Genomic DNA, 23,969 nt, shown 5'->3' with positions numbered 1-23,969 from the left:
CCAATGTCAAAAATAATGACATTGGCAACATCGCTGTCTGTATCTGACAGGACAGTTAACATCGTAAGATAACTTACCTCAGGCTTGCTTTCCGACGTGTGGTTCTTTGTTCGGCAGTGTGTCCAGTTGTCAGACTCGCGGTGTAAAAGACTTTGAAAACATTTCTGCCCTAACGTTACTCTGACTCGGATTGCCTGTCATGTTTCGGCATTAGGAATGATGATTGTTTTTTAAAGCTGTGAAGTTTATGGTAACTTTATAGCGGGTAAATGCTGGCCTCGACCTCGACCACAACACCCCCCCCCCCCCTAAATATTTTCTCATCGGATCTGCACAAATCACGTAGGTGACCCATTTTGGATTTAAAACGGCGAATTTCGCCGAAAGGTGAGGAGTTTTCATGCCTGAATATTGATTAATAACTTGATTACAAACCACTCAAAATATATATATTGAAGCAGCAGTGGATTCAAGAATCCACCCCTTCCATATGGGCTCAAAAGATTGCATTAAAACAGGAAATAAGGTTTTTACACCCGCCAACCCGCCAAAGGCTGTACACCCGCCAACAACTATACACACATATATATATATATATATATATATACTATATCTGTACTGTTGTCTCTGTGTACTGGAAGCTTCTTCTGTCACCAAAAAAAGAAAAGATTCCTTGTGTGTGCAAACATGTTTGGCAATAAAGCTCTTTCTGATAATCTCAATAGATACTGCTTCATTGTGATATCGTGTTACAAGGGAGTCCAGCACGTTTGAACTTCCACAGGAACCAATGAGGTTTGAATCGAAGAATAATATATTAAGTTGAAAAGTCTGCATGTGTTGGTGAATGATAGTCTACCTTTAATGAATGATCCAGGTTGTATAATGTTATAGTCCAGTTTTGTAAAAGGAGAAAATGTGAAATGGGGAAAAAAGTGAGCGAAAAGAGAGAAAATTATATCTGAAAACTTGACCTTGGAGCTATTTACAGTGTTACAGTCTAGCAGCCGGGAGACACCATATTGGATCACGCACAGAGTCTGTTTTCAAAAGGAGGGGCTTCATATAGACAGGAACTAAACTGAGCCTTACTGACCATCTGGGAAGAGAAGTGCTGCAAAAATGTCAAATAATGTGGCAAAATTAAGTGTTTTTTTGAGAATTTAAGCATGACAAGCTAGTCTAGTAGAGCCCACTTTGAAAAATAGCATAATAGGTCGCCATTTAAAATTCAAAGAATGAATCAATTAAAAATGTGTTTTAAATCATCATGGCAAGTTTAAAACAAGCCTTTAATTGTACAGAAATGTTTTTGTTCATTTGTATTTAAAGGTGCTCACATTTCAGAGGAAGATAAATCGATTGAGAATCAACTATAAATGAGAATTCTAAATGAGATAGCAATACATGTACTTGCAAAAATATTCAGGAAGTTAGAAAGTCTGTTTGATAGAGATGGTTATTGTAAGAATTAAGTAGTTGGATGCATGGTTAAGTTAAATTTACACATAAGGTTTGATTTTGATTGTTTGTATCAGATTGTTAATTCCAGATAATGCTTTAACCAAGGCGTTTTCTGCGTCTCACTGCCCATGTGGTTACAGCAACAACAAAACATATGACCACAGTTACCACACACAAAGAAATGACAAGAACTGTCAAATTCATGCCTGGGTTTGATATTCCTTGGGGTTTTGGATCAGGTTGGGGTTTTGGATCAGGGAGGATCTTTGAAGCTTGAGCAATGTTGGAGGTTTCAGATTTCGCTTTTTCTTCGTCTTCAGACTGAACTGCAAAGAACATTTTGGTGCCATTTTGGATTGTGAAACTGAAATTGAATGAATGCTGTTCAACTGATCCAGCCTCGTGCGGTGAGACGGCAGTTGTATTGACTGCATGACCATTGCTGAAGCTTTCTCGAAGCATTTGAAGGTCATAGCTCCACCTGATCTCATAGGATTTCGCTTAAAGAAAAGAAACATGCCATGAAGACAATAAAATGTACATTATTTCATGATCAAAATTTGAAACTACTATTTTATGTTGTCAGTGAAGAAATTAAAAACCTTGTATTTATATTCTGGTATAGTAATTGTGTGCTTTACCTGTCCCTTGGTCGAGGTCCTCACCAGGAGCCGTCCAGCTGAGAAGCACAGAGTTGTCCTGGATCTCAGCACTCAGATCTGTGATTTTGTTAGGTGGGAAGTTTGGTGGAGTTGAGCCTGTAAACGTCACCTCAAAACTCTCTCCAGTGGCTGTTCTGGTAAAGCTTCCGACCTCAAGTGGTTCCTCAGAAACTGGAGGCTTTGGAGGGTTCAGCTCCACCACACCTGAAATTAGAGGAACCACCTGAATCTGCTTGATTCTGTCTGAAGCAGCTTTGTAGCTAAATATAATGACATTTATGTTGTTAGTTTCAGTTTGTGCATGAATTTATGGACTCTTTCTGCAGGTTACATACAGTAGATACATGTTTCTAAATGAGTGTGTAACTGAATCTTTACCTCAAACGATTTGTTCAAAACAATCATTCACTCAGGAACTAAACTTTGAGTCAAGCTGCATTCCAATTATCAGGGTCCCTACATAGTCCCTTTGCTCTATTCACAGAGCACAGAATACCTGTTGAAGATTATTTCACTTGACTAAATGCAATGTCATCAAACATTTCAATACATTTTGAGGTTTGATGGCCCAATAATACTAATGTAAATAATTATAATATAAATAGCCATAGGTTTGTGTAATTGTCATGATCCCAGGCTGTTTTCCCATGGTCTTGTGTGGACTTTTATGTTATTTTGTTTTCTGCACCATGTTTTATAGTCCTTTGTAGTTTTCTTGTTGATTAGTTTTTAGATTTTTCCCAGGTGTGTCTTGTTTGCCCATTACCCCTTGTGCATTTAAACCCCAGTGTTTCTTGTGTTCCTTGTCAAGTCTTGTCCTACACGGATGTATGTTTGGTACACTCATTCTCTGGTTCCTTGGTTCTCTGTTCTCCATGTTTGATTTGTTATTATGTTTATTCCTTTTATTAAACTCACTTTAAATTCACCATATATTCCAGTAATATAGCCTACACATCCATGTGTATTTGTAAAAATGTATTATTCATTTAATGAATATAAATTGTCATATTTGAATGTGATAAATATCTGTTGTGGTGTTTAATATGAAATAATGTAATTTGGTTGTATGGATATGTCTATGATATTATTTGATCGTAATCAAGATAGTTGCATTATGATTTTTGTGTCTTGCACACTTTATACCCACAAACAGCTGCATACAAAACACACATTGGATTAATTAAAAACAATAAGAGGCTCAACTTCTTTTTCCCCCGGTTTCACAGACAAGGCTTAAGCTAGTCCCAGATAGAATGCATGTTTGAGCTGTTTTAACAGAAAGCAACTTGCACTGACAAATCGTAAAATAGCTGAAATTGTTTTGTCTCAAGGTGCATGTAATATTTTTTTCAAAGGTACATTTATAAAAGCTACTTAAAGGAGAACTCCGGTCAATTTTAACATTGAGCTCATTTTTTTGTACATTTGGAGTGCTGTCAATACAGAGAACAACGACAAAAATCTGTGTTGCCTACACCGAGTTATTCTATTTTTAAAATTTGCACCCTGTTGACTTCAATGGGGCAAGTACTAAACCTGCTTTTAGCCTCTTAACATCCTTGATGTGTCATTACAAGTGCACAGAAAATGTGAGTGATTCCTTCTGAGAGAACACGAGTGAGTCTGACTGCAGTATATGTGAAAGATATGTATAAAAATGATGTTATTTAAGCCAGCGCAAATACCTTTGTTTACATCCTGTTTTTCGGTTGAAGTCCAAAGTAGTCGATTGCCGAGTTCACACGCATAGGTTTAATACCTATGATCACGCGCGTGAACTCGGCAATCGACTACTTGTATTGACAGCACTCCAAATGTACAAAAAAATGAGCTCAATGTTAAAATTGACCGGAGTTCTCCTTTAAAGCAGCACTATGCAGCTTTGCCGATTTCTTCAGTAGCACCTCAATGCAGTACACAAGATCCGAGGGGAGGAGTTGGATCTTAAATAAGGGGTGGAGATTGGTAGGTTTAGGGGTGGAGATGGGTAGGTTTAGGGGTGGGTTTAGGGATCAGGGGGTGGAGATTGGTAGGTTTAGGTATGTAAGGTGGGAGGAGTTGGATTTTATCCGACTCCTCCCCCCGGATTTTATGCTCTGCAGTGAGGACCATCTCGATTTCTTCACGCTTTTTGCTCGCGGGTTTCTCTATAGAGCTCCCCCTACAGCTTCGGAATACATATTTGACAACACTGTCATCAAAACTCGTTGGCGACTCACCCCCCTCCCATCTTCTCCCGCTGGTCATGTGCATATGTTTTCAAAGAAGCCGGCGAACGCACCGAGCCATGTCCACTGAGGTATGTATGATACACAGAAGGCTAGCATATAAATGTTTAGATAGTGTATGTGTGCAGTGCCATAAAGCAATTCGTTACATCGCGAGACCGGATATCACACGATACTTCCTGACGCTGAGGCCGGCGGCCCAAAGTTGCAAGGGTGGTTTTTCGGCTCACAGGCGAGAAGACCACCATTCAACCCCAAAACAGTCATATAACCATTCCAATGAGCTGTTCGGTTAAGATAAAAAAGTTACTTTTAAATGCCCTAATTGAACTAAAGCCTAATCCTGGCTTAATCTAAGCCCTGTCTGTGAAACCGGGCCTTTATTTTTTATTTTATACAAACTTTAAAGTGTTGGAGTGATGCGCAATAACTGGTGGGCACATTTTGTTGTCCACTTCCTGTGAAGTGATGTATCGGTGTAACCTTTATACTCCCTAATGCAATTTACAGTGCCCTTCGAACTGAGTCTCACATAAGATGTTGGATTAGTCGATCAGAATTCACTCGTTCAAAAACTGATTCATTAAGAAGTTACTTTACAAACAATTCTGCTTTTGCTTTAGTTGCAACTATAGTTAAAATTAGGAAAAAATAGAACGTAACTAGCAATATTGTGTCTAAAACTCAAGTTACTCAAGTTTTTATTGAACTACTGTATAACATCAGACTCGCGATTGTGCTGTTGGTCTAAATGTAAGTTTTTCTTTTCAGATGTGATCAAGTTTAAATGTATTTTCAAAATGACCAAGGGTTTACCGTTTACCACATATCCAGGTACGTATGGGGCACCACTCTTTTTTTTGTTTGTAAATCTGGCTTGTCCATCTGGATTCTTCACTCTCACTTTCAAGCTGCTTCTCCCTTTTTCGAACTTTGTGAAATATCTGGAATAGATGCCATCATTTTGAAAAGCATCAGCCCCTGAAAAAGATGGATCTCTGAGTTATATAATTCGGAAATGTACCTTATTTATTTATATTTTAAGTTGAGTCCACACTTGTAACAAGAATTATGGGTAATTTACCTGCTCCATTGTCCAGGAGTTGTAATGTTTGTGCAGACCCAGATTCAGGCTCCAGCATAGCCCACACTTCAGCATTTATTACAGGCTTGTAATTCTGACTGACCTCAGCAAACACTATCATGGGTTTAGTGCCGTCACTTGACTGCTGGTTCATGTGGGCTTTGACTATGATAGGGGGAACATCAGGACGCGCCGCTTGACTTGTTACTGTTATAGTCAGAGACTGAAGTGTTGGACTTTGGATGATGTACTTCCAGTCCCCAGTCTACCAAACACATGGATAGTAAAAGCAGAAAAATAAGGGTTTGCTGTAAGTGTATTAGCTGAATCATCTTAGTCTGAAGTTGTTGTTGAACATATTTTGATAATGTTTATCTAAAACTCTTGGCCCAGATGTCTTTTATTGTATTATAATAGTTCATGTTTAGCCAACATGTTTATGGTCTGAACTATAAACTTAAATAACTGATTCATAAAAGTTGTCATACCTCTGCAGTTCCTGGAACTTTTAAGGTGACTGTTTTCAGAGACATATCATGACTCATTTGTGTCAGACTGTAGATTGAGCCACTTGGTGACTGTATGGAAATGCTTGGAACATCTTTTTCATAGATTATTACAAAGTTGGTTTTGTTACCAACAGTCTGATCCACTGTTACTGTCCCATTGAACCAGCCTGATGTTTTTTCTCCAACACTTTCTAGCTAAAGAATATAAATGAAAAAAAAAAAAAACATTAAAAAACACAATATCAATGACACTCTTAAAGTAATAATTTCATCAATGAGCGATCACTTGCCAAACCTGAACTGTTTCTTTTGTGTAATCTCCAGTTGATAATGTAAGTGAAGCAAACGCATCCATTAACTGGTTGGAGGTGATGTCATCAGTGGATAAGATAAATTTTCCCCCTATTTTCATCATGGAACAATTTTGCATTACATACTAAGTTGGCACTATCATTTACTCTTTTTGGTACTCAATATTAAAAATATCATTTACTCAGATACAGATACTTATTCATTTATTTTTTTACTTACCAGTGCGTTCCGCCATTTCCATCAGTGCTTTAGCTGCACTGGGACCTAAAGCTACTGTGTGTATAATGGCGCCACTGTTTATTGCCATCGGACTACAACTATCAATGTCGTCCGTCGCCTCACCGTCTGTCAGAAAAATGATTTCATCTCCTAATGCATCCATATTGTCTTTTGTAAGTACCTGATGTTTAGAAAATAGAGAGCATTCGTCACTACACACACACACACACACACACACACACACACACACATATATATATATATATATACACTTCACATATTACAAACATAAAATTAACTATTAATATAGCACCTCTAAGCCCAGATTGAGGCCTTTACACATGTTTGTTGATCCATGGTCTGATTGGCCTGGCAACTTTTTGATGAGATTCTCTCGTGTGGAGTCGCTGTCAATAGTAGTCAAGGGGCTCTGAGTATTAGCATTAGTACTAAAGGTTACAATTCCAACACTGGCTTGATCCTCAATGATGCTCCGCAGGAAATGTGTGGCAGCCTGCTGCTGTCGAAGGATTCTGGAGCCCTAGAAAACAGAACTCATTTCAGAGCATTGGTACTCAAGTGTGTAAAGGATAAAATTATGCAGACACTCTTGTTTCAAATGAAGTTCAGGTTTTTTTTTTTATGTTTGCATACGTGCATGCTTCCTGAGATATCAAGGATGAGACAAACAACCCGTTGCAATCGTTGCACAACTTTGAAAGATGGTGGTGGTGGAGAGGATTGCATTGGTTCTAGAGAACGAAGTGTGTCTTTATCCACAGAATCCTCAAATATTACGGTCCACGCCGGTTTGTTGCCACATTTGTCATTTTGCAGGTTGGGGGCTTCATAATTGTGACCGTTTGCTTGACAAAATGTGATCACCTAAAAAACAAAATTTGTCACACACAAAAAAAATAAATAAAAAATAATGTCACCAAACATAAGATGTCTCGTTTTTTTTTTCTTTTTTTTTTTTTTTTCTATGGAGACCCTAATATACAGACTTTCACGTGCTCACAAGAAACTTTTGCATGCACACAGGAATTTTTTTTTGTTTTGTTTTTTGTGCTCACGTGTTACAATTTCTGTGGTTTCTCTGCCGCTACAGAGTTAAATTAATTAAAGTGGACATAAGGCCTTGAAATATGACGCACTGCCCTAACGAAAGACACATTTTGAGCACTTTTTACTGTATCAGCCTTTTTTTATAGACCCTTGGACTTGACAAATAGGAGTATTGCGCCATCAGCCCATATACAACCCAGAAAGTATGTATATTTTTATTTTTTGCAAACGTATCTTTCGGGACTCTGTAATTATCTTTGTGTCCTCAGGCCACTGAATTTCAACTTTATATCTCATTGTAATGTCTAACAAACTAAAAAAGTATATTAGCTTCTTGTAATTCAAACTTAATATTTTGCAAATGTAACTTGTCAAGCAGATGTTGCAAATTGAAATGTAGATAATAATTGTGGGAAGTAACGTCCAAATGACTTGGCAAACAGAAGAAAACAGTCAAAGGCCCCAGGACAGAACTCATGTACTGTACACTTTAAGTTTAATTAGTTACTAAAATAATTTACTGGAATGTGTGGAAAATCTGTACTTACAGAATCCAGGCTTGGTAGGTACATTATGGAGCTGTCTGTGTTTTGATTTTTGTTTGGAAAAAACGTGCAATTCACGTCAGGTAGGGAAGTTTGTGGATCAATGCCACACGCTTGAAGAGATCCATCAGCAGTACGTTCATAATACTGTCCTTCAATGCTTTTGCTACACCTAAAAATAAGCAAGAAATCAATAGTGATTGTAATTTACAAGGACATTTTTAAAAATATTCCTTCTTTTAATTAACAGTTTATGACCTTGTAGCTTCAATACGGCCATTTGAGTGGTAGAATTTCTTTGTTTCACTGTATTCATCAAACAAGCCCCATCTCAGATGAGCCCATTCATGCACAAAGACCCTTCCTGCAAACAAACAAACAAACAAACTGCTAGTAAAACAAACAGACTACATTAATATTGTCATGGTTAGTTGAGGCAATGACAAAAACACCAGAAACAACAGAAAACAGTGCAAAACCAACTTAAAGTCCAACTCAAATTAAACTCAAACATACCAAATTTGACTATAAACGTATAAATGTAGAAGGAGGATAGATAATGTTCACCTCTTGATCCGTAAACCTGAACCACAGTGTCGTTTAGAAGGAAGTTTGGAGTGAAAAGAATGTACTCTCCCTCTTTTCCACATTCACCATACTGATGAGTATATGGCTCAGTTGAATCAGCGTTATCGATTTTTATTTTGGCCTGTGTTTGACATAGAGATCGGGTCAGCAATATCATATGTGAATGAAATGAATGGAAATTAATAATTTACAAGATATAATGCCATAATTCTCTGTACCTTTTCAAAGGACTCTGTTCTTGCTCTGGTAAATTCCTTACTATTCCAGTGAGATGGAACCAGTATTGTAGCATCTTTAAAATAGACCTTTTTATCCAATGCTTGATGAAGATGAAGCGACCCTTCAGTGACCATGTCCTGACAGAAGGAAAGTGAAAAGATAAAATGAGAAAAAAACTCTGCTCAGTGTATTTATTCAAAAGTAATTATTATTTCATTCGTGCATTCACAAATACTGATTATATAATTATATAATATATATTTCTAAGATTAAAAAAATAAAAAAACAGAATCTTCTATGACATCTTTCACAAAATCCTCTAAAACAATGAATGCACATAAAGTTTGTTAAATAGACAAAAATAAGCATATTCACCTTGATTTTATCAATGAGCGTGTTATCCTGTGGTACTTTTGAACTGATCGCAATGGTAATGTCAACATAACCACCATCTACATCTAGTTTGATTCCAGTGGAGGTGGACGACAGCAACGTCCATAATAAGACAAACACCGTTCTTGAGTCCATAGCTGTAGAGTTTAGATGAACAGCAACTCCCGAAACCCCGTTTTGAACAATGTCAAATCAAAGATTAATTTGAAGAGCCTGATCACATGAAGGGCCTGATCACAGATGGAATGTCATTTACTGGAATGGACTAAGGGACTGGGTCATATCAATAAAGAACACATTTATTACAGTGCCATGGGGCAGCATGTTATCCACTATCAGCTATCAGATATCAATAGCTGTTTATTTAACTTTACATGACTGTTATTGAACAGGAAAGCACCTACAGTGCTACTTTCACACAGACAACAAAAGAAGACAAAAAACAGTAATATTGTGAAATATTATTATAATGTAAAATAGCTGTTTTCTATTTGAATATAATTTAAAATGTAATTCATTCCTGTGATTGTAAAGCTGATTTCATAAATAAATAAATAAATAAATAAATAGTGGCACATGAACCTATCAATTTGTCACTTAACTTCTATAAATCAAAGTGACATCAAAAACCACAAATCCCACAAATACTCTAATAAAAGTATGTCACAATCAGCTGCTGGGTCACAAAATAACTCCACATGATGTTTTTCTGTCTCTGTCATTCACTCTGATAAGCCGTTTAAATCAGTGCATTGACTGAGTTCTGTCTGTCACTGCACTGTAAAAAATTATTTTCCTGATTTATTGTCTTATTGTCTTGAAATCTTTTGTCAAATCAGCTTAGATTCACAAATGTTGTTCAGATTTACAGTGTGACTGTCTTTAATAATTTCTGTGCATGATAATCTAATGCCACATCCACAACAACACATTTTAATTTAAAAATGTAAATTTCAAATGAAAAAAAAACAAAAATTCTAAAATGTCTTCATGTTACATTTACAACTGTAGTGTGATGAGGGGTGTGAACGCAGCGAAAACTTTACAGTGGATGGGAAACTGTGTTGTATTGCTCCAGCATCACATTATGTAAACTATATTTATGACTGCAGAGATGTAGGTGCCATGATAATCTATCAATACAAGTACACACCTTGTCATCAGACTGAAGAACATGCTGACACTGACTAAAAGACAGGGAGGAGCCGCTGAATAAAGGGGACTGAGGTGATCACGAATTTGTGAACAGATTACGGAGCTAATCACAATTATTTAGGTGGGTTGAAGAAGACCTCCTAAAAAGGGACTAGGGACGCCCCTAGTGCACAGCATACATACTCATTACTGAAAGGGTTAGTTCACCCAAAAATGAAAATTCTGTCATTAATTGTCATTCCATGACATACCCTCATGTCGTTCCAAACCCATAAGTCTTTTATTCATCTTCGGAAAACAAAGTAAGATATTTTTATTAAAATCTGAGAGATTTCTGTCCCTCCATTGACAGCTACGAAAATTCATAAAGAGAGCTTTGAGCTTCAGCAAGAACCAATGAGGTTCATTCTCGTGTTACGCAGCACGTTTGAGCTTCAGCAAGAACCAATGAGGTTGTTCTCACGCTTTAAGCTGGTTCGGTTGAGCTTCTGTTTATGTTTGCTGATCAGTGTATGTGAATAAAAGCCTAAATTCAATCTGTTCAATGAAGTGATTGTGTATCTTTAGAAAATTTGGACTAAACTGCTCAATTAATATGGATTAGTTTTATGATCTCTTTCTGAACTTTTTGAAGCTTCAAAGTGGTAGTTGTCAATGGAGGGAAAGAAAGCTCTCAGATAAAAAATATCTTCATTTATGTTTTGAAGATGAACAAAAGTCTTACAGGTTTGGAACAGCATGAGGGTGAGTAAATGATGACAGATTTTTTATTTTTTGGGTGAACTATCCCTTTAAGTAATGGATCTTTATAAAAGTATGTGTAGTATGGAAACAGTTGGTGTATAGTAATTTTTAAATGTTTCCATTCAGTAACTTTACCACTTATTGTCATTGGAGAATGACTGGTTTGCAAATGTTGCCTTTTTTAACATTTTTTATGTTGAACCTCTATGAGAATATCAACACTACTCCGATACACAAGGTGGCAGTAACGAGGTCACAATGTAATATTCTTCAACCACAAGCGGGAGCAGCAGAAATCGCACAGCAAAGCAAAGCTAAAGGTTACTGTTTTCTATCAAAGTAGGATACTTCCAACAGGGGGCGCTTGATGGCCCAGAAAGCAGAATCGATCATTGTGCCCCATCCAAATCTCAGGGTTTGTTATATCTTATGGTGGACATTTGTACACCTAAATGTATAATCATGAAATTATATTCAGTCCACAGATTCCTATATGACAGACAAAACAAAAATCCACCATAACAATCTGTACTCGAGTATTTACAAAACTCATTATCAAATATTCACAAACGACTGTCATTGGTCCATCCTAATCATCGCTGTGAAAAGTAACAATTATCACATGACAACACCGGCTGGATGACCAACACAAGTAACGTTCTGGACAATAATTAACATTAGAAAAACGACCATTGTTATTTTTAAATGCCGTTCAATTAAAAGTACACAATGAAGAGTCATAATAATTGTACAACTATCGTATTTGGTTAATTGGAAACATCATTCGGACCGCTAATGTCTGCCTCTGTCAGATTTCATGTTTCATGCTAATGGTCATTCTACCCGCTGGTTCTATTTCTATGAGAAACCAAGAGGGAAAAGGCACAGTATGAAGTAAACAGATGTTCTCAGTGTCTTGATACCATTCAAAATATTTCACAATCAACAACCGTCTAAATGTTTTTACGCAGCCTGTCATTTCGCCAATTTACCGCGTTTCGGTCGATGCGGAGGCGTTTTCGATGAATCCCTTCTGCATTACAGTATGTGCAGGAGGCCTACAACTTAACAGGTCTGTGTAGACTGGGAATGCTTATTGCTGTTGAGGTTTATACTGAATTTCACTTGTTTTAATAATGACTAGACCTAATTATGTAGGCTAAAACGTACAATAATGACTTGCATTGAGGTCCAAATATCTGAGACCACTAGTCAAAATGAATAATTGTTTTTTCCCCTTGACAAACTGTTATGATTGACACAAGTTTTTAATATAAAAAAATCAACATTTAAACAAATTTAATAATAAGTATGAAATAAAAATGGACAATGCACGTCATTATTTTATTATTACAATTATAATAACCTATGAGGTGTGCACCGGCATGGGGGCGGGACAATTATAATCCCTCCCTTCCAGCGTCCTGTCACTCACATGAGATTGTAGCAATTTTCAAACGACAATCGAATACATTTTCAATGGATAAATTTAAGTTCCGCTCTACATTTTTGTCTCTCTTTTGAGAAGTCGTTTCACCCAGATACATCACAATAGACCAAAAAAATGCGATTGCAATTTCTGTTGAATGCCGATTTCAGTATTTGGTACGCGCCTCTTTTTACGAAAGGCTTTACATGGTCAGTGTCAAAAAATGTAACTACTAATGGGCCATTCTCACATTAAAACAGTAAAAGGAAGAAAAACGCAAGGTTTATATTATTTTTATACGTTTTTTTATTTTTTATTTTTTTATTTAAAGTGCCACGTGTTTGGAACACCATACGCGAAATGGCAAACAGTGATAAATGAAACATTTACATAGAAAAAAAAGCAGTTCAGTGCATTATGTGTGAACTTCCCCTTATACTAAAATATTTCTTATTAATTTTACATCATAATATTTCCTTGTTTTATATTTTGAAATTATATTTCGCCCTCGCGCCAGTAAACACATCATCAGAGAAGAGATGTTGTTGCATGAGGGAGTCTTTCATCTTTTTTGACTAAAGATTATGAGGGCACATTAATTAAAAAACAATAGAATAATGATGTCAAAGGAATAAATCATTTCTAAAAGAAATACTACAATATTCCATAAATAACAAGAATTTTCCATTTTGATTTCATGGTGATGCTTTTTAAATACATTTTAAATTTATGATACATTTGATATGTATACATATGATAAATTTATGATACACTTTTTAAATACATTTTACTCTCTAATGAGAGTTAGACATCTGAACGAGTTTTTTAATCTGCCCTCTTTCTGAAGTGGGTTGCATGTTTAGGGGCCTCAAACAGGAAGGACACCATGAACCTGAATGAGAAGAAGCCCAACAAGTGGTGGACAGAACCGGACACGTTTGCCATGCTGGCCCTCATAGAGCAGATGGGTCTGGTCCACGAGCTGGACAAGAAGCGCCAGCGCAACGAATCCCTCTTCCGACGCCTCCGTCTGAGTCTGGCAAAGCGGGGCATCCACTTCACCGTCACCCAGATCCGTAACCGCTGGAAGAGCCTTAAACATAAGTACCGTAAGATCAAACTGGCCAGCTACCGAAGTCCAGCTGCACGCCTCTCTGCCGTCGAGTCTTTCCGCTACTTTCATATGCTGGATCACATGTTGGTGCGCAGACCAAAGACGGGAAGCAGGGAGGACAACCTCACAGATGGTCACGACCTTCTCGGACGCTCACTCGCAGACCTGGATGACCACACAGACAGTACTGCTGCCCATTACCTTTTTGCATGACTTGCAGTTTATTTGTCTATATGCAAAGGAATAGTTAATCCAAAAATGAAAATTCTGTCCTTTAAATCACCCTCATGTCATTCCAGACCCTTGTGTTTTGTGGAACACTAATGTTAGAATGGGATGCTGAATGTTGATGCTGCTCTTCTCCTTACAGTGAATGTGAGGACGTAATTGGCTCAATGAAAACGCCACAAAAGTGGTCCTTATGATTAGTGCACTCTATTCCAAATCTTCTAAAGTCATGCCATTTTGTGTGAGGTGCAAGTTGTTATTCACTGATAATCCCATTCATGTTCACATATATTTAAATATGGTCCATTAAGACTTTTTGCACCAGGTTTGACATCATTGGTATCAAATTATCATATTTCCCAGTTTACTTTCTTTGTAGTCGAATGAGCCTGTATGTGGAACACAAAAAGAGTTTCACAGAAGAAATAGTCACCTGTGTTTTGGTGTATAAATGATGACAGAATATTCAGTTTTGGGTAAGCTATTACATTTTCACCTTAGACCATATGGCCACCCAGTCGTATTTTCTTACTTTATCCAGGTTTGTTAGATGTTTATAGTATATAAGTTGATGTTTATAGTAATTTTGTACAATTATATGGTTAGTTACATTTTATTATTTGTACTTCATGACCTTATACAATCTTATACAATATATTAAAGGGAGAGTTCTCCCAAAAAAAGAAAATTCTGTTATCATTTATTCATCCTCATGTTATTCATCCTCATTACAAATCCACATGACTTTCTTTCTTATGCGGAACATAAAAGAAGATATCTTGAGAAATGTCTTTGTGTCCATATAATGGAAGTTGGCCAAAACTCTTTGGTTGACAACATTCTTCAGAATATCTTCTTCTGTGTTCTGCAGAGGAATGAAAGTCATACAGGTTTGGAACAACATGAGGGGGAGTAAATGATGACCGAATTTTCATTTTTGGGTGAACTATTCCTTTAATTTGATCAGGTTCTTGGTATTATTGCCTTGTTTTCAGGGCAATAATTAGACCAGCATTTCCCAACCCTGTTTCTGGAATAACACCAAGGGTACGTTTACATGTCAACAGTGTTCTAAAAATATTTTTTTTTCCTTTGCGTTTTTCGCATATAGACAACAACGTTGTCAAATGAATCCACAAAAACAACTAAAAACACTGTATTATTCATACCAAGCCAGTAGATGGCGATGTCACTTTGTAAAGAAATACTATGTGCCTATAGACTGAACACATAATACGCATGCACATGACGTCACCGTTTTCACAAATTCACATTTTTGTAGTTTGCAACAGTATCGTATCGGTTAGACTTCCCGTTTGCACACAGACTTTGATACAGGTTTGATACTCCAACCAAAAATGTGGTTTGATACTCCAACCAAAAATGTCAATTCTGGCATTATTTACTTACTCACCTTCATGTTGTTCCAAACCTTTATTCATTTTTGGGCGGAGTATCGCTTTAAATGTCATCGGAGTCTCTCTAGAGTTGCTCCTTATAATTGTATCCATTTTAATTGTGATCACTGTACGAGATGAGGATTGGTCCTGTTTGTCTCTGGTTTCAGGTCCTTGGCCTGAAGGTGTAATCCCTGAAGGCTTAATCCCGAACTGTGATCCTGAGAGCATGTCTAAACTTGAACCTGATGTTGACGAGAGCCTCCATCCAGATGACATGGCTGGTTCTGAGCCTCCAAGCTGGGCTGTAGGACCAGATGAAGTTATGACCCTGGGCTTGTCAGGAGAATACCTCTATGCAGTGAAGACCGAACCACCATCCCTGTGCACTCCCAACAGTACAGAAAGTACAAGAGACGCCGCCGACTGCGGCCACGACGATTTCCCAGGTGACATACTGGTTCAATTCTGTGTGGTACAACAAACTAAGGGTGTGTTCACACTTGTAGTTTGGTTCGTTTGGTCCTAACCAAAAAAAAAACATTTAGTCCTGGTTCGCTTAGCATTCACATTGGCATTTTAACACCGAACCTAAAGACACCGAACCTAAAGGCATAGGAACATGTTCACAACCTGATTGGTCGACTTTTATTACGTATATTTCGTGACGGAACTTACCAAACATCCAAAACAAGGCTGTGTGCTGCGATATCTGCGCTCGTCTTATGTGCGTAGCCTGCATATAATGGTATTTTGACCAGCTGAGAACTCGTGAAGAGCTTATAAAATGTGTAAAGGAGTCAAAACAGCAGCAGGAATCCCTCCGTCACACACAAACGAAGATCTGCTTTGAGGAGACGCGGTTCTGATGTCTCAGGTATTGAGATGCTTGAGCATTCTGTCCTTCTTAGGGTCGCATCTTTTGACATCATGTCCCGTTTTTGGTTCGTTTACGTGTCTTTGGTCTGTGTTGCGTTCATATTTCAGTTGAACCGCACCAGAGTTCGTTTGGAAGCAGACCGAGACCCATCTTTTTGAATGGCAGCATTCACATTTATTCAAATGAACAGCACTAGCAGAGCAATCACACCAGGGTTTGTTTTAATCGAACCAAACATGCCAAGTGTGAACACACCCCTAATGACCTCATGAGTCACAGTTTTTCTTGTTTCATTCGAGCAGGAACTTCTGAGGAGACCAGCAGCCTCATCCTCCAGCAGCTCACCATCCTGAACCACCGGCTTGGAGAACAGCTGGCCGAGCAGAGAGCCTTCCACTGCAGCATGCTGGGAATGATGGACCGCCAGATCCAGGTCCTGGAGCAGCTCTCCAATTTCACCAGGAACCACCAACCCAAGCTCGAATCCCCGGAGACGGACTCTTCAGTTAGTCCGAACGTGCATGAAGCTCAAACGCAGACTCTTGAGCCATGTCCCATGTTCCTCATGCCCAAAATCGAACCAACAGCTTCTCCTTGGAAGGTCTCTCTCGTGGAAGTCCACAAAAGGTCACCTTCTCAATCGGGCAGTAACATTGAGACTTCTCAAACCATGAAGGGGTGCAAAGAAAGCACTTCTAGCCCACCTTCTTTAGAGATTTCATCCTCAACCAAGAACGCTGTTGTGCAGAATGGACTGTGTAAGCACGATTGAGTGATGTTAATGTAACTGGGACGTTATGCATTCGGTAGGAACACCACCACAAGTCTTTTGTCCTGTAGATGTTTCAGGATGTTGCTTGTCTGATGCAATATCTGAAACATCAACATGTGCATTTTTTTTTTCTTTCAGTTTCATAGGAAAGTATTATATTCAGTGCTCTGATGTTTTAATCAGTAACACTTTGGAGAAATAGAACGATAGACTTATTGCTATTATTTATTTACTTTGGTTTGTTTGCGAACTAACACTCAATGTGAATCTTAGATGGTAAGTAACTTTTGAAATTGCAGTTCGGACCAAGGTAGCTTTATGTCTGTAATCATCTTGCATTATCCGAGAAAAAAAAAGGTCATTGGTAAGTGTAAAGATGTGCAAAAGTATGAATTTCTTCCAATTATGTTTGGGAAACACTTTAAGACTGATTTTAACAAAAGAGTGTATGTTATGTCTAATGTCAACTCATATGTGGTTTAGTATGAACTTATAACTCTGTTAATTTCAATAACTGCTTGCCTCTTATTATAAAGTAATATTTCACTGAAATGTGTCATGATATTTTTCACATGCAAAATAAATCAGGGTTGGATTAGTTGTAATGGCACTGGCATTAGAAATGAAACATTAGAAATTAGAAACAAAGAAATCAGATCTTTCTCACTAGTATACATCAGGGTACTGAGAAGTCAAATTTACGTTCAAGTATGGGTTTTGTGGCAGAAAAATTGCCCAAAAGTCAAAGTGTCTGGCTAAAAACATACTAAAGTGGTAGTAAAAAAAAAAAAAATCCACATTTAATTGTACTTAAGTAGAGCAACTTATTTTACGTAGCTTTTGAAATTGACTATAATTGGCAGATATTTTGGCATTAATTAGTAAAACAACCTAATGATAAATTTGTTATATATTATTTATTAGTTATATAATAAACTAATAAATAATATGTAACAAATGTATCATTAGGTTGCTTTAAAATGATATATTATAAGATCTATTTATTAAATAAATTGGTAAATGCTAATATATATATATATATATCTGTCTTTATGTTTTTGAGTCTCTTATGCTCACCAAGGCTGCATTTATTTAATGAAAAATACATTGAAACGGTATTATTGTGAGCTAGTATTAAATTGTAATATGATGGAGGTTAAATGAGTGAGCGCGGATGTCGGATCGTTGTTCTCCATAACAGCAGATGGCAGTATTGGTTGTCAGTATCAGCGATACTATACTGAAGAACTGAAGACGGATTGTGTGCATCTGGGGGTGTTTTTCATAAATGTATTTTTATTTGATTACTGAAGATACGTGCAAGGAGTAAGTACTTTAAAACGTGTGTTTATGTTAATGCCATATCATATTTATCGTCAATAGGTTTGACACGTTTACAGCTCTATTGTTGAGGTGCAGTAACATTAGCAGCTGTCTTTACCTCAATCATACAGATTATGAGCATTTTATGCATTTTTAGGATTTTTAGCTTTATGTATAAAGCAGACTTTTAGCAGTAAGCTTGCAGACATCGGTATTGATGACATACATCATTTAATTAATTCACATAAACAACACATACATTGAAGACAGCTTCTGTAAAGGTCTAATGTATAACGTTATGTATACAAGTTTATACTATTAACAATGTTTATAACAAATATGTTAAATCTATTTTATAGTAGTTTTTTCTACTCACTATAGTACTGTTATGTTACAGTAGATTTATTTATTTAGTTTAATCTTATTTTTACTGGGTTTCTTTTCGTCCACAGACCCCCTATTTCTCCCATTATACATCCACACGTGACACATTATCCAGCAAGTTGTCAAAAACAATTTCTCAGATTGTATACTTCTATGCCAGCTGTTTTTAAAACATCTCTAGTCGTTTTAAAAAAAATATTCTCAGGTGGAAAAAGAGTGGTAGAGCCACTTCAGTTTGCCTGTGGGCCTGAATGGGTTAAACCCAGAAATGGCTGTTTTTCTGTAAGAGTGTTTCCAGATGTTTGAGGAACTTTCCATGGATGTTCTCTTTCAGATATGGCAGATGACGCTCTGTTTGAATTCCTCCACATGGAGATTGTTTCTCACGTGTACAAGGAGCATGCGACCCGGGAGGACATTGATAGGGTACCATCTTACATTGCGATCTACAAAATGTCCAGACTGCACATATCATATTTTTTTCCTTTGCTTTAATGATGATTTGTTGTAGCATTTTGTCTTTTGTATTTGTATCATGCTCTGATTTGCTTTTTTAAGGAGAGAGTGACGTGTGTATCTACTCTAGAGGCAATGGGCTTCAGAGTTGGACAAGGACTGATTGAAAGGTACAGAGTTGTGTATGTTATACACATAGTGGTAGCACTTTATTTTCTGTCCTGTTCCCCATGTACATACTATGTACTTATTATAGTGCAATAACTAGGTACTAACCCTGAACCAACCCCTAAACCTAACCGTAACCCATGTTTACCCAGTACTTTCTTGTGTACACTGTAAGTACACATACTGTGAAATAAAGTGCAACGCACGTTGTTTTTATATGCTCTACATTGTATTATTATTTTATTTTTTTTTAATCCAGAGTTTATAAATCTAATGATGGCATGATTTTGCATATGTTTTTGAAAAGGTTTACAAAAGACTGCCCCAGTTTCAAAGATGACCTGGACGTTATGAAGTTCCTCTGTAAAGACTTCTGGAGCACCGTCTTCAAAAAACAAATCGACAACTTGAGGACTAACCATCAGGTCTGAAGGTTCAATAATGTATTTAAAGTGCCCCTATTATGATATTACCTTTCATGTAGTGTGTAATATAGCTGTTTGTGAAGATAAAAGGTCTGCAAAGTTGCAAAGAGCATGATAAAGGGAGTCATTGTCTCTAAAAGGAAAGAACTGATTCTGAACTGCCTGAAGCTAGTCGTCAGTAATTCCAGTTTTACTTCCTGCACAAACCTACGTAGTTTTATAACAAATTTGCATAATGCCAGCCTATGGTCTTCATTGGCTGCCTGTAAACAATGCTACACTACTTTGCTCCTCCCTCAAACACTGCAGTTCTATCTGAGGCCTGGAAGAGTTTGGTTTGTGTCGTCAACATGTGGAGAAGAGACTGTTTTTTAATGCTGCCAAAGAAAATCCACTTTGCATCTAAAGGATGAGGATTCAGGCTCGAATTGATACAGTAACACCGACTTCATCATTACTGTTTGTATCACTGTGTATCAAGTGTTGAGGAAGAGCTGAAATTCAGATATGGTAATGGGCGTTTTGCTTCTGACACACGTTGTGAGCGATAGACCAATCACAACAGACTGAGCCATCTGACCAATCAGAGCAGAGTAGACCAATCACAACAGACCGGGCCATCTGACCAATCAGAGCAGAGTAGACCAATCACAACAGACCGGGCCATCTGACCAATCAGAGCAGAGTAGACCAATCACAACAGACTGAGCCATCTGACCAATCAGAGCAGAGTAGACCAATCACAACAGACTGAGCCATCTGACCAATCAGAGCAGAGTAGACTCTCCAAAACGCAGGGGTTTAGAGAGAACTAATTCTTTATCAAGCCGTTTCAGACAATGTGAGAAAAGAGGTGATGCTGCAATGTATATTATGAGAAAATCAAAGTGTTTTTTGACCTTGAAAGGTTGTAAACCCATTGTAGGAGACTCCAAAACAAAATTGGTAACATTTAACATAGCATAATAGGGGCATTTTAATGCGTGGCAAGGCAACACATGTAGCATTATTGTAATTTCTTTTCTCTGGCTTTGTTCTAGGGCACATATGTCTTACAGGATAACAAATTTTCACTACTTACTCAGTTTTCCAGTGGAAAGCAATACCTTGAGGAGGCCCCAAAAGTGAGAATGATATTTAGGCCCATTCATACTATATCATATTCTTCTGACATTTATTTTATTTTGTCTATAATTTTAAACCATAAGAAGTGAAATAAATAGATCTATATACGTCCTCTCTGCAGTACTTGGCCTTTTCCTGTGGGATGATTCGGGGCGCTCTCTCTAACCTGGGCTTGGAGGGTGTAGTGACCGCAGAGGTCTCTTTAATGCCATCATGTAAGTCTATGCTAACCTTATATATTCCTCACCATTTTAACTCTTAGTAACTAAATATATGAATGATTAAACAAACAGATAAATAATTCTAATACATTTGGTTGTACTATTTGAATGGTTCTTTAATGACAAGTGTATCCACATGTATCATTTTTCTGTTCCTTATAGGTAAATTCCAAGTTGTAATTCAGAAACTCTAGGATGGACTAATGAGCTATGAACACGAATGTTTCTTCATTTAAAACTTTGTCAGTGTGAATTAGATGGACATAGATTCTACATGTTTACAACATTATTTTTGATATAAAGCAGTTTCAAGTTATATTTCAGTGAGACAGTTCCCACGCATTTCTATACATATTTTTTTCACTTTAAATACAGTCTTGACGTGTTTGGAAATATTCTGAATACTTCAACTCTTCTTAATGCAAACTAAATTACTGAAACAGATAATCATGGAAGCGTATTTTCATAAATGTGACATTTTGTAACTATTACACATTATACTGTATGTCAGATTCAGGTCACTTAACATATTTTGGCCATTTTACTTTGGTTTGATAAGACATTAAAAAACTTAGATGTAAAAATGTTAGATGTATAGATGCTTTTCTACTGTTTTATTGTAAATGTAAATTATTTCTCCATATTTGGGACAGTTCATATTTACAGTTTTCTCAAACAAGCGATCTAAATCTGTTATTTAGTAATGACAAATCTGATTATTTATTTGAAGAAAAACAGCTCTTTTTAGTTTAGAAATATGTTTAATGTTTGGGAATGTATCTTACTGGTGAACTAGAAACAAAAAACAGATTTTGGATTTCACCAGAAGAGGGCAACCTTTGTCAGTCAGATGAATGTCATCTAGTGAAAGCTCAAAAATATTTCATCATAAAAGTTTCTTTTGAATGATCTTGTCCAAGCTTCTTGCACTTAAGTTAATCTGAGAACTCTTTACAGCTGGTACTTCAGTTAACCCAAGTTTTGTGTTTAAAAGTTGGTACAGTTTTCTGTGTACCGTCCTTGTTTATTTACTGCACAATTCTGGGTACATTTATAAGCATTCAAATAAATGAAAGATAAAAAAAAGTGCTTTTTGAACGAATGATGGATTTTAATGAATGTCCAAAAAGAATGAATGCAATATAACAATAAAAATACATCCATTTGTCTGACACCCTATAATATCTGATATGTATTTTGTTTCTTAGTTACCCAAAACATTTCGTTTTTTGTTCCTTTTCAAAAGAGATTGATGCTTCAATCCACCAATGTGGCATTTAAATAATAGTAAAGAAAATGACTTAGAAAATACTATCACAGAAACTGTAGAAAAAGTACTAGAACATTAGAAAACATTTCAGATGATCTTAGCACAGATTAAAGAGATTTTTAAACTGTTTAAATATCCTGAACAATTGTTTTGATAGAAAAGGTTTCTATGGAAGTAGGAAATCAAATACTAAAGCTGATAAAGAATCTAGATGGCACGCATGTTGCAGAAGAATCATCAAAGAAAAACATGCCAGTCACAAGACTGTTACGTCAATTATTATGTTGCACAACTATCCCATATGTCAATATCTCAGAAACACAAAACACAACTAATGCTCTTTTTTCGGTTTATGAATGCCAGACTGTTTGCATTTTTCCCTCTTTTCCTGTCAGACCTAGTGTGTAAGGTCATGCGCTCTCGTTATATGTCCCAAAAGCTTCTGCTGTTTTAAGAAACAAACAAAAAGTGCCGTGCTTAAATGGAAGACCCACATAAAGAACTTTAGGAAGGCTTCCCCAGTGAGAGCCCATTCATGAGCCCTCTTTTGTGGAGTGCTTTTCCTTTGCTGCCGGTGGAGGTAAATAAACGCCCTCAGCCTGAGCGCCAGCTGTCTCACTTCTCCTGCCATGTCATGAAAGGGTTAGTGGAAGAGAGTCTGCAGGACAACTTCAAACACACCTTCTGTCCCACAGCACATTCAAACAAACATCCAGCACATACACATCTTCACTTCACTTTACTTTTGGTGGTTTAGCATGGACTTGCTCTCTGCAGTATTTTTGCATTATAGGTTTTGACGGAGCCCTACACATGACATGCTGAGGAAAATATGTATATTGTGGCCACAAATTAACAATTAAAGACTTACTACGTCAGCATTTTCACTTTTCATTTCCTTGTTTTAAGTAAATTGTGCACTCGATATAATAATTCGTTCCCTTGTTTTAGTTCAATCAAAACGAGGGGACGAATTAATAAGTCTTGGGAATGAATTCCTAATTTGTGGCTATGATATATATATTTTTTGTCTGCATGTCTTGTGTGGGCCTCCATAATCTTTATCGCAAGATAAAAAGTAATAAACTGTCAAATAATATCTGGATCATATTTCACCCAGGATTATTATCGTTTACTAAAACTATTAAAACCATTTCTGTTAATTGAAATAAAATAAAACTTACATTTAACAAAAAAATAGAAATGTTGCTTTGGCAATAACCTGAAATTAGTTTGTTGAAGCACTAAAATTATTGATAACTACAACAAAATAAAAAAATAATTAAATCTAAATAGCATTATTAACAATAAAAAAATAAAATGACAAACGCACTAAAATTAACATGAAAACTAAAAATGTAAAAATAAAAGCTAATTCAAAATATTAATAAAACTAAAATGACACTGATTTCACCCCAAAATTAAAGGACAAAACAGGATAAAAATAATAAATTATATAAATATAAGTTAAACTATATAGAAAATGATATGTTGCATAAATGAAGTCTGTTTTAAGACCATTAAAATGCTTTGCATTATTTTCATTATAATTGCATTTAATTTTAATTAAATACACTTTAATTT

The 23,969-nt window shown here is 36.6% G+C and overlaps 3 protein-coding genes across 4 annotated transcripts; 2 read left to right on the top strand and 1 right to left on the bottom strand.

The window, feature by feature from the left end:
- Positions 1-801: 801 nt before the first annotated feature.
- Positions 802-9,474, bottom strand: LOC307166787 (calcium-activated chloride channel regulator 3A-1-like). Its single transcript, XM_079885441.1, has 14 exons — positions 9,277-9,474; positions 8,901-9,038; positions 8,662-8,803; positions 8,353-8,458; positions 8,098-8,266; positions 7,136-7,366; positions 6,795-7,022; positions 6,482-6,662; positions 6,246-6,352; positions 5,930-6,145; positions 5,442-5,706; positions 5,174-5,338; positions 2,106-2,330; positions 802-1,964 (listed from the first exon to the last, which is right to left on the bottom strand). The coding sequence occupies exons 1-14, from the start codon at positions 9,427-9,429 to the stop codon at positions 1,561-1,563; spliced, it is 2,730 nt and encodes a 909-aa protein (XP_079741567.1). The 5' UTR covers positions 9,430-9,474; the 3' UTR covers positions 802-1,560.
- Positions 9,475-12,055: 2,581 nt separating this feature from the next.
- Positions 12,056-17,615, top strand: LOC307167051 (uncharacterized protein). The gene is made up of 4 exons (XM_079885943.1): positions 12,056-12,265; positions 13,470-13,920; positions 15,532-15,810; positions 16,544-17,615. The coding sequence occupies exons 2-4, from the start codon at positions 13,509-13,511 to the stop codon at positions 17,011-17,013; spliced, it is 1,161 nt and encodes a 386-aa protein (XP_079742069.1). The 5' UTR covers positions 12,056-12,265; positions 13,470-13,508; the 3' UTR covers positions 17,014-17,615.
- Positions 17,616-18,222: 607 nt separating this feature from the next.
- Positions 18,223-23,649, top strand: trappc6bl (trafficking protein particle complex subunit 6B, like). 2 transcript variants are annotated; one of them, XM_079885793.1, is made up of 7 exons: positions 18,223-18,339; positions 19,055-19,146; positions 19,279-19,346; positions 19,652-19,769; positions 20,810-20,893; positions 21,016-21,109; positions 21,278-23,649. In XM_079885793.1, exons 2-7 carry the CDS (start codon positions 19,057-19,059, stop codon positions 21,307-21,309), a joined length of 486 nt encoding a protein of 161 aa, XP_079741919.1. In that variant the 5' UTR covers positions 18,223-18,339; positions 19,055-19,056; the 3' UTR covers positions 21,310-23,649. The 2 variants fall into 2 exon arrangements, with proteins under 2 accessions (XP_079741919.1, XP_079741920.1); XM_079885794.1 differs by lacking the exon at positions 18,223-18,339 and adding an exon at positions 18,365-18,426 and having other exon boundaries at positions 21,278-22,293.
- The last annotated feature ends 320 nt before the right edge of the window (positions 23,650-23,969 follow it).

Source organism: Squalius cephalus, assembly GCF_949319135.1.
Source record: "Squalius cephalus genome assembly, chromosome: 11".
In the NCBI taxonomy this organism is placed as follows: domain Eukaryota; kingdom Metazoa; phylum Chordata; class Actinopteri; order Cypriniformes; family Leuciscidae; genus Squalius; species Squalius cephalus.
This window is presented reverse-complemented; position numbering and strand designations above follow the sequence as displayed.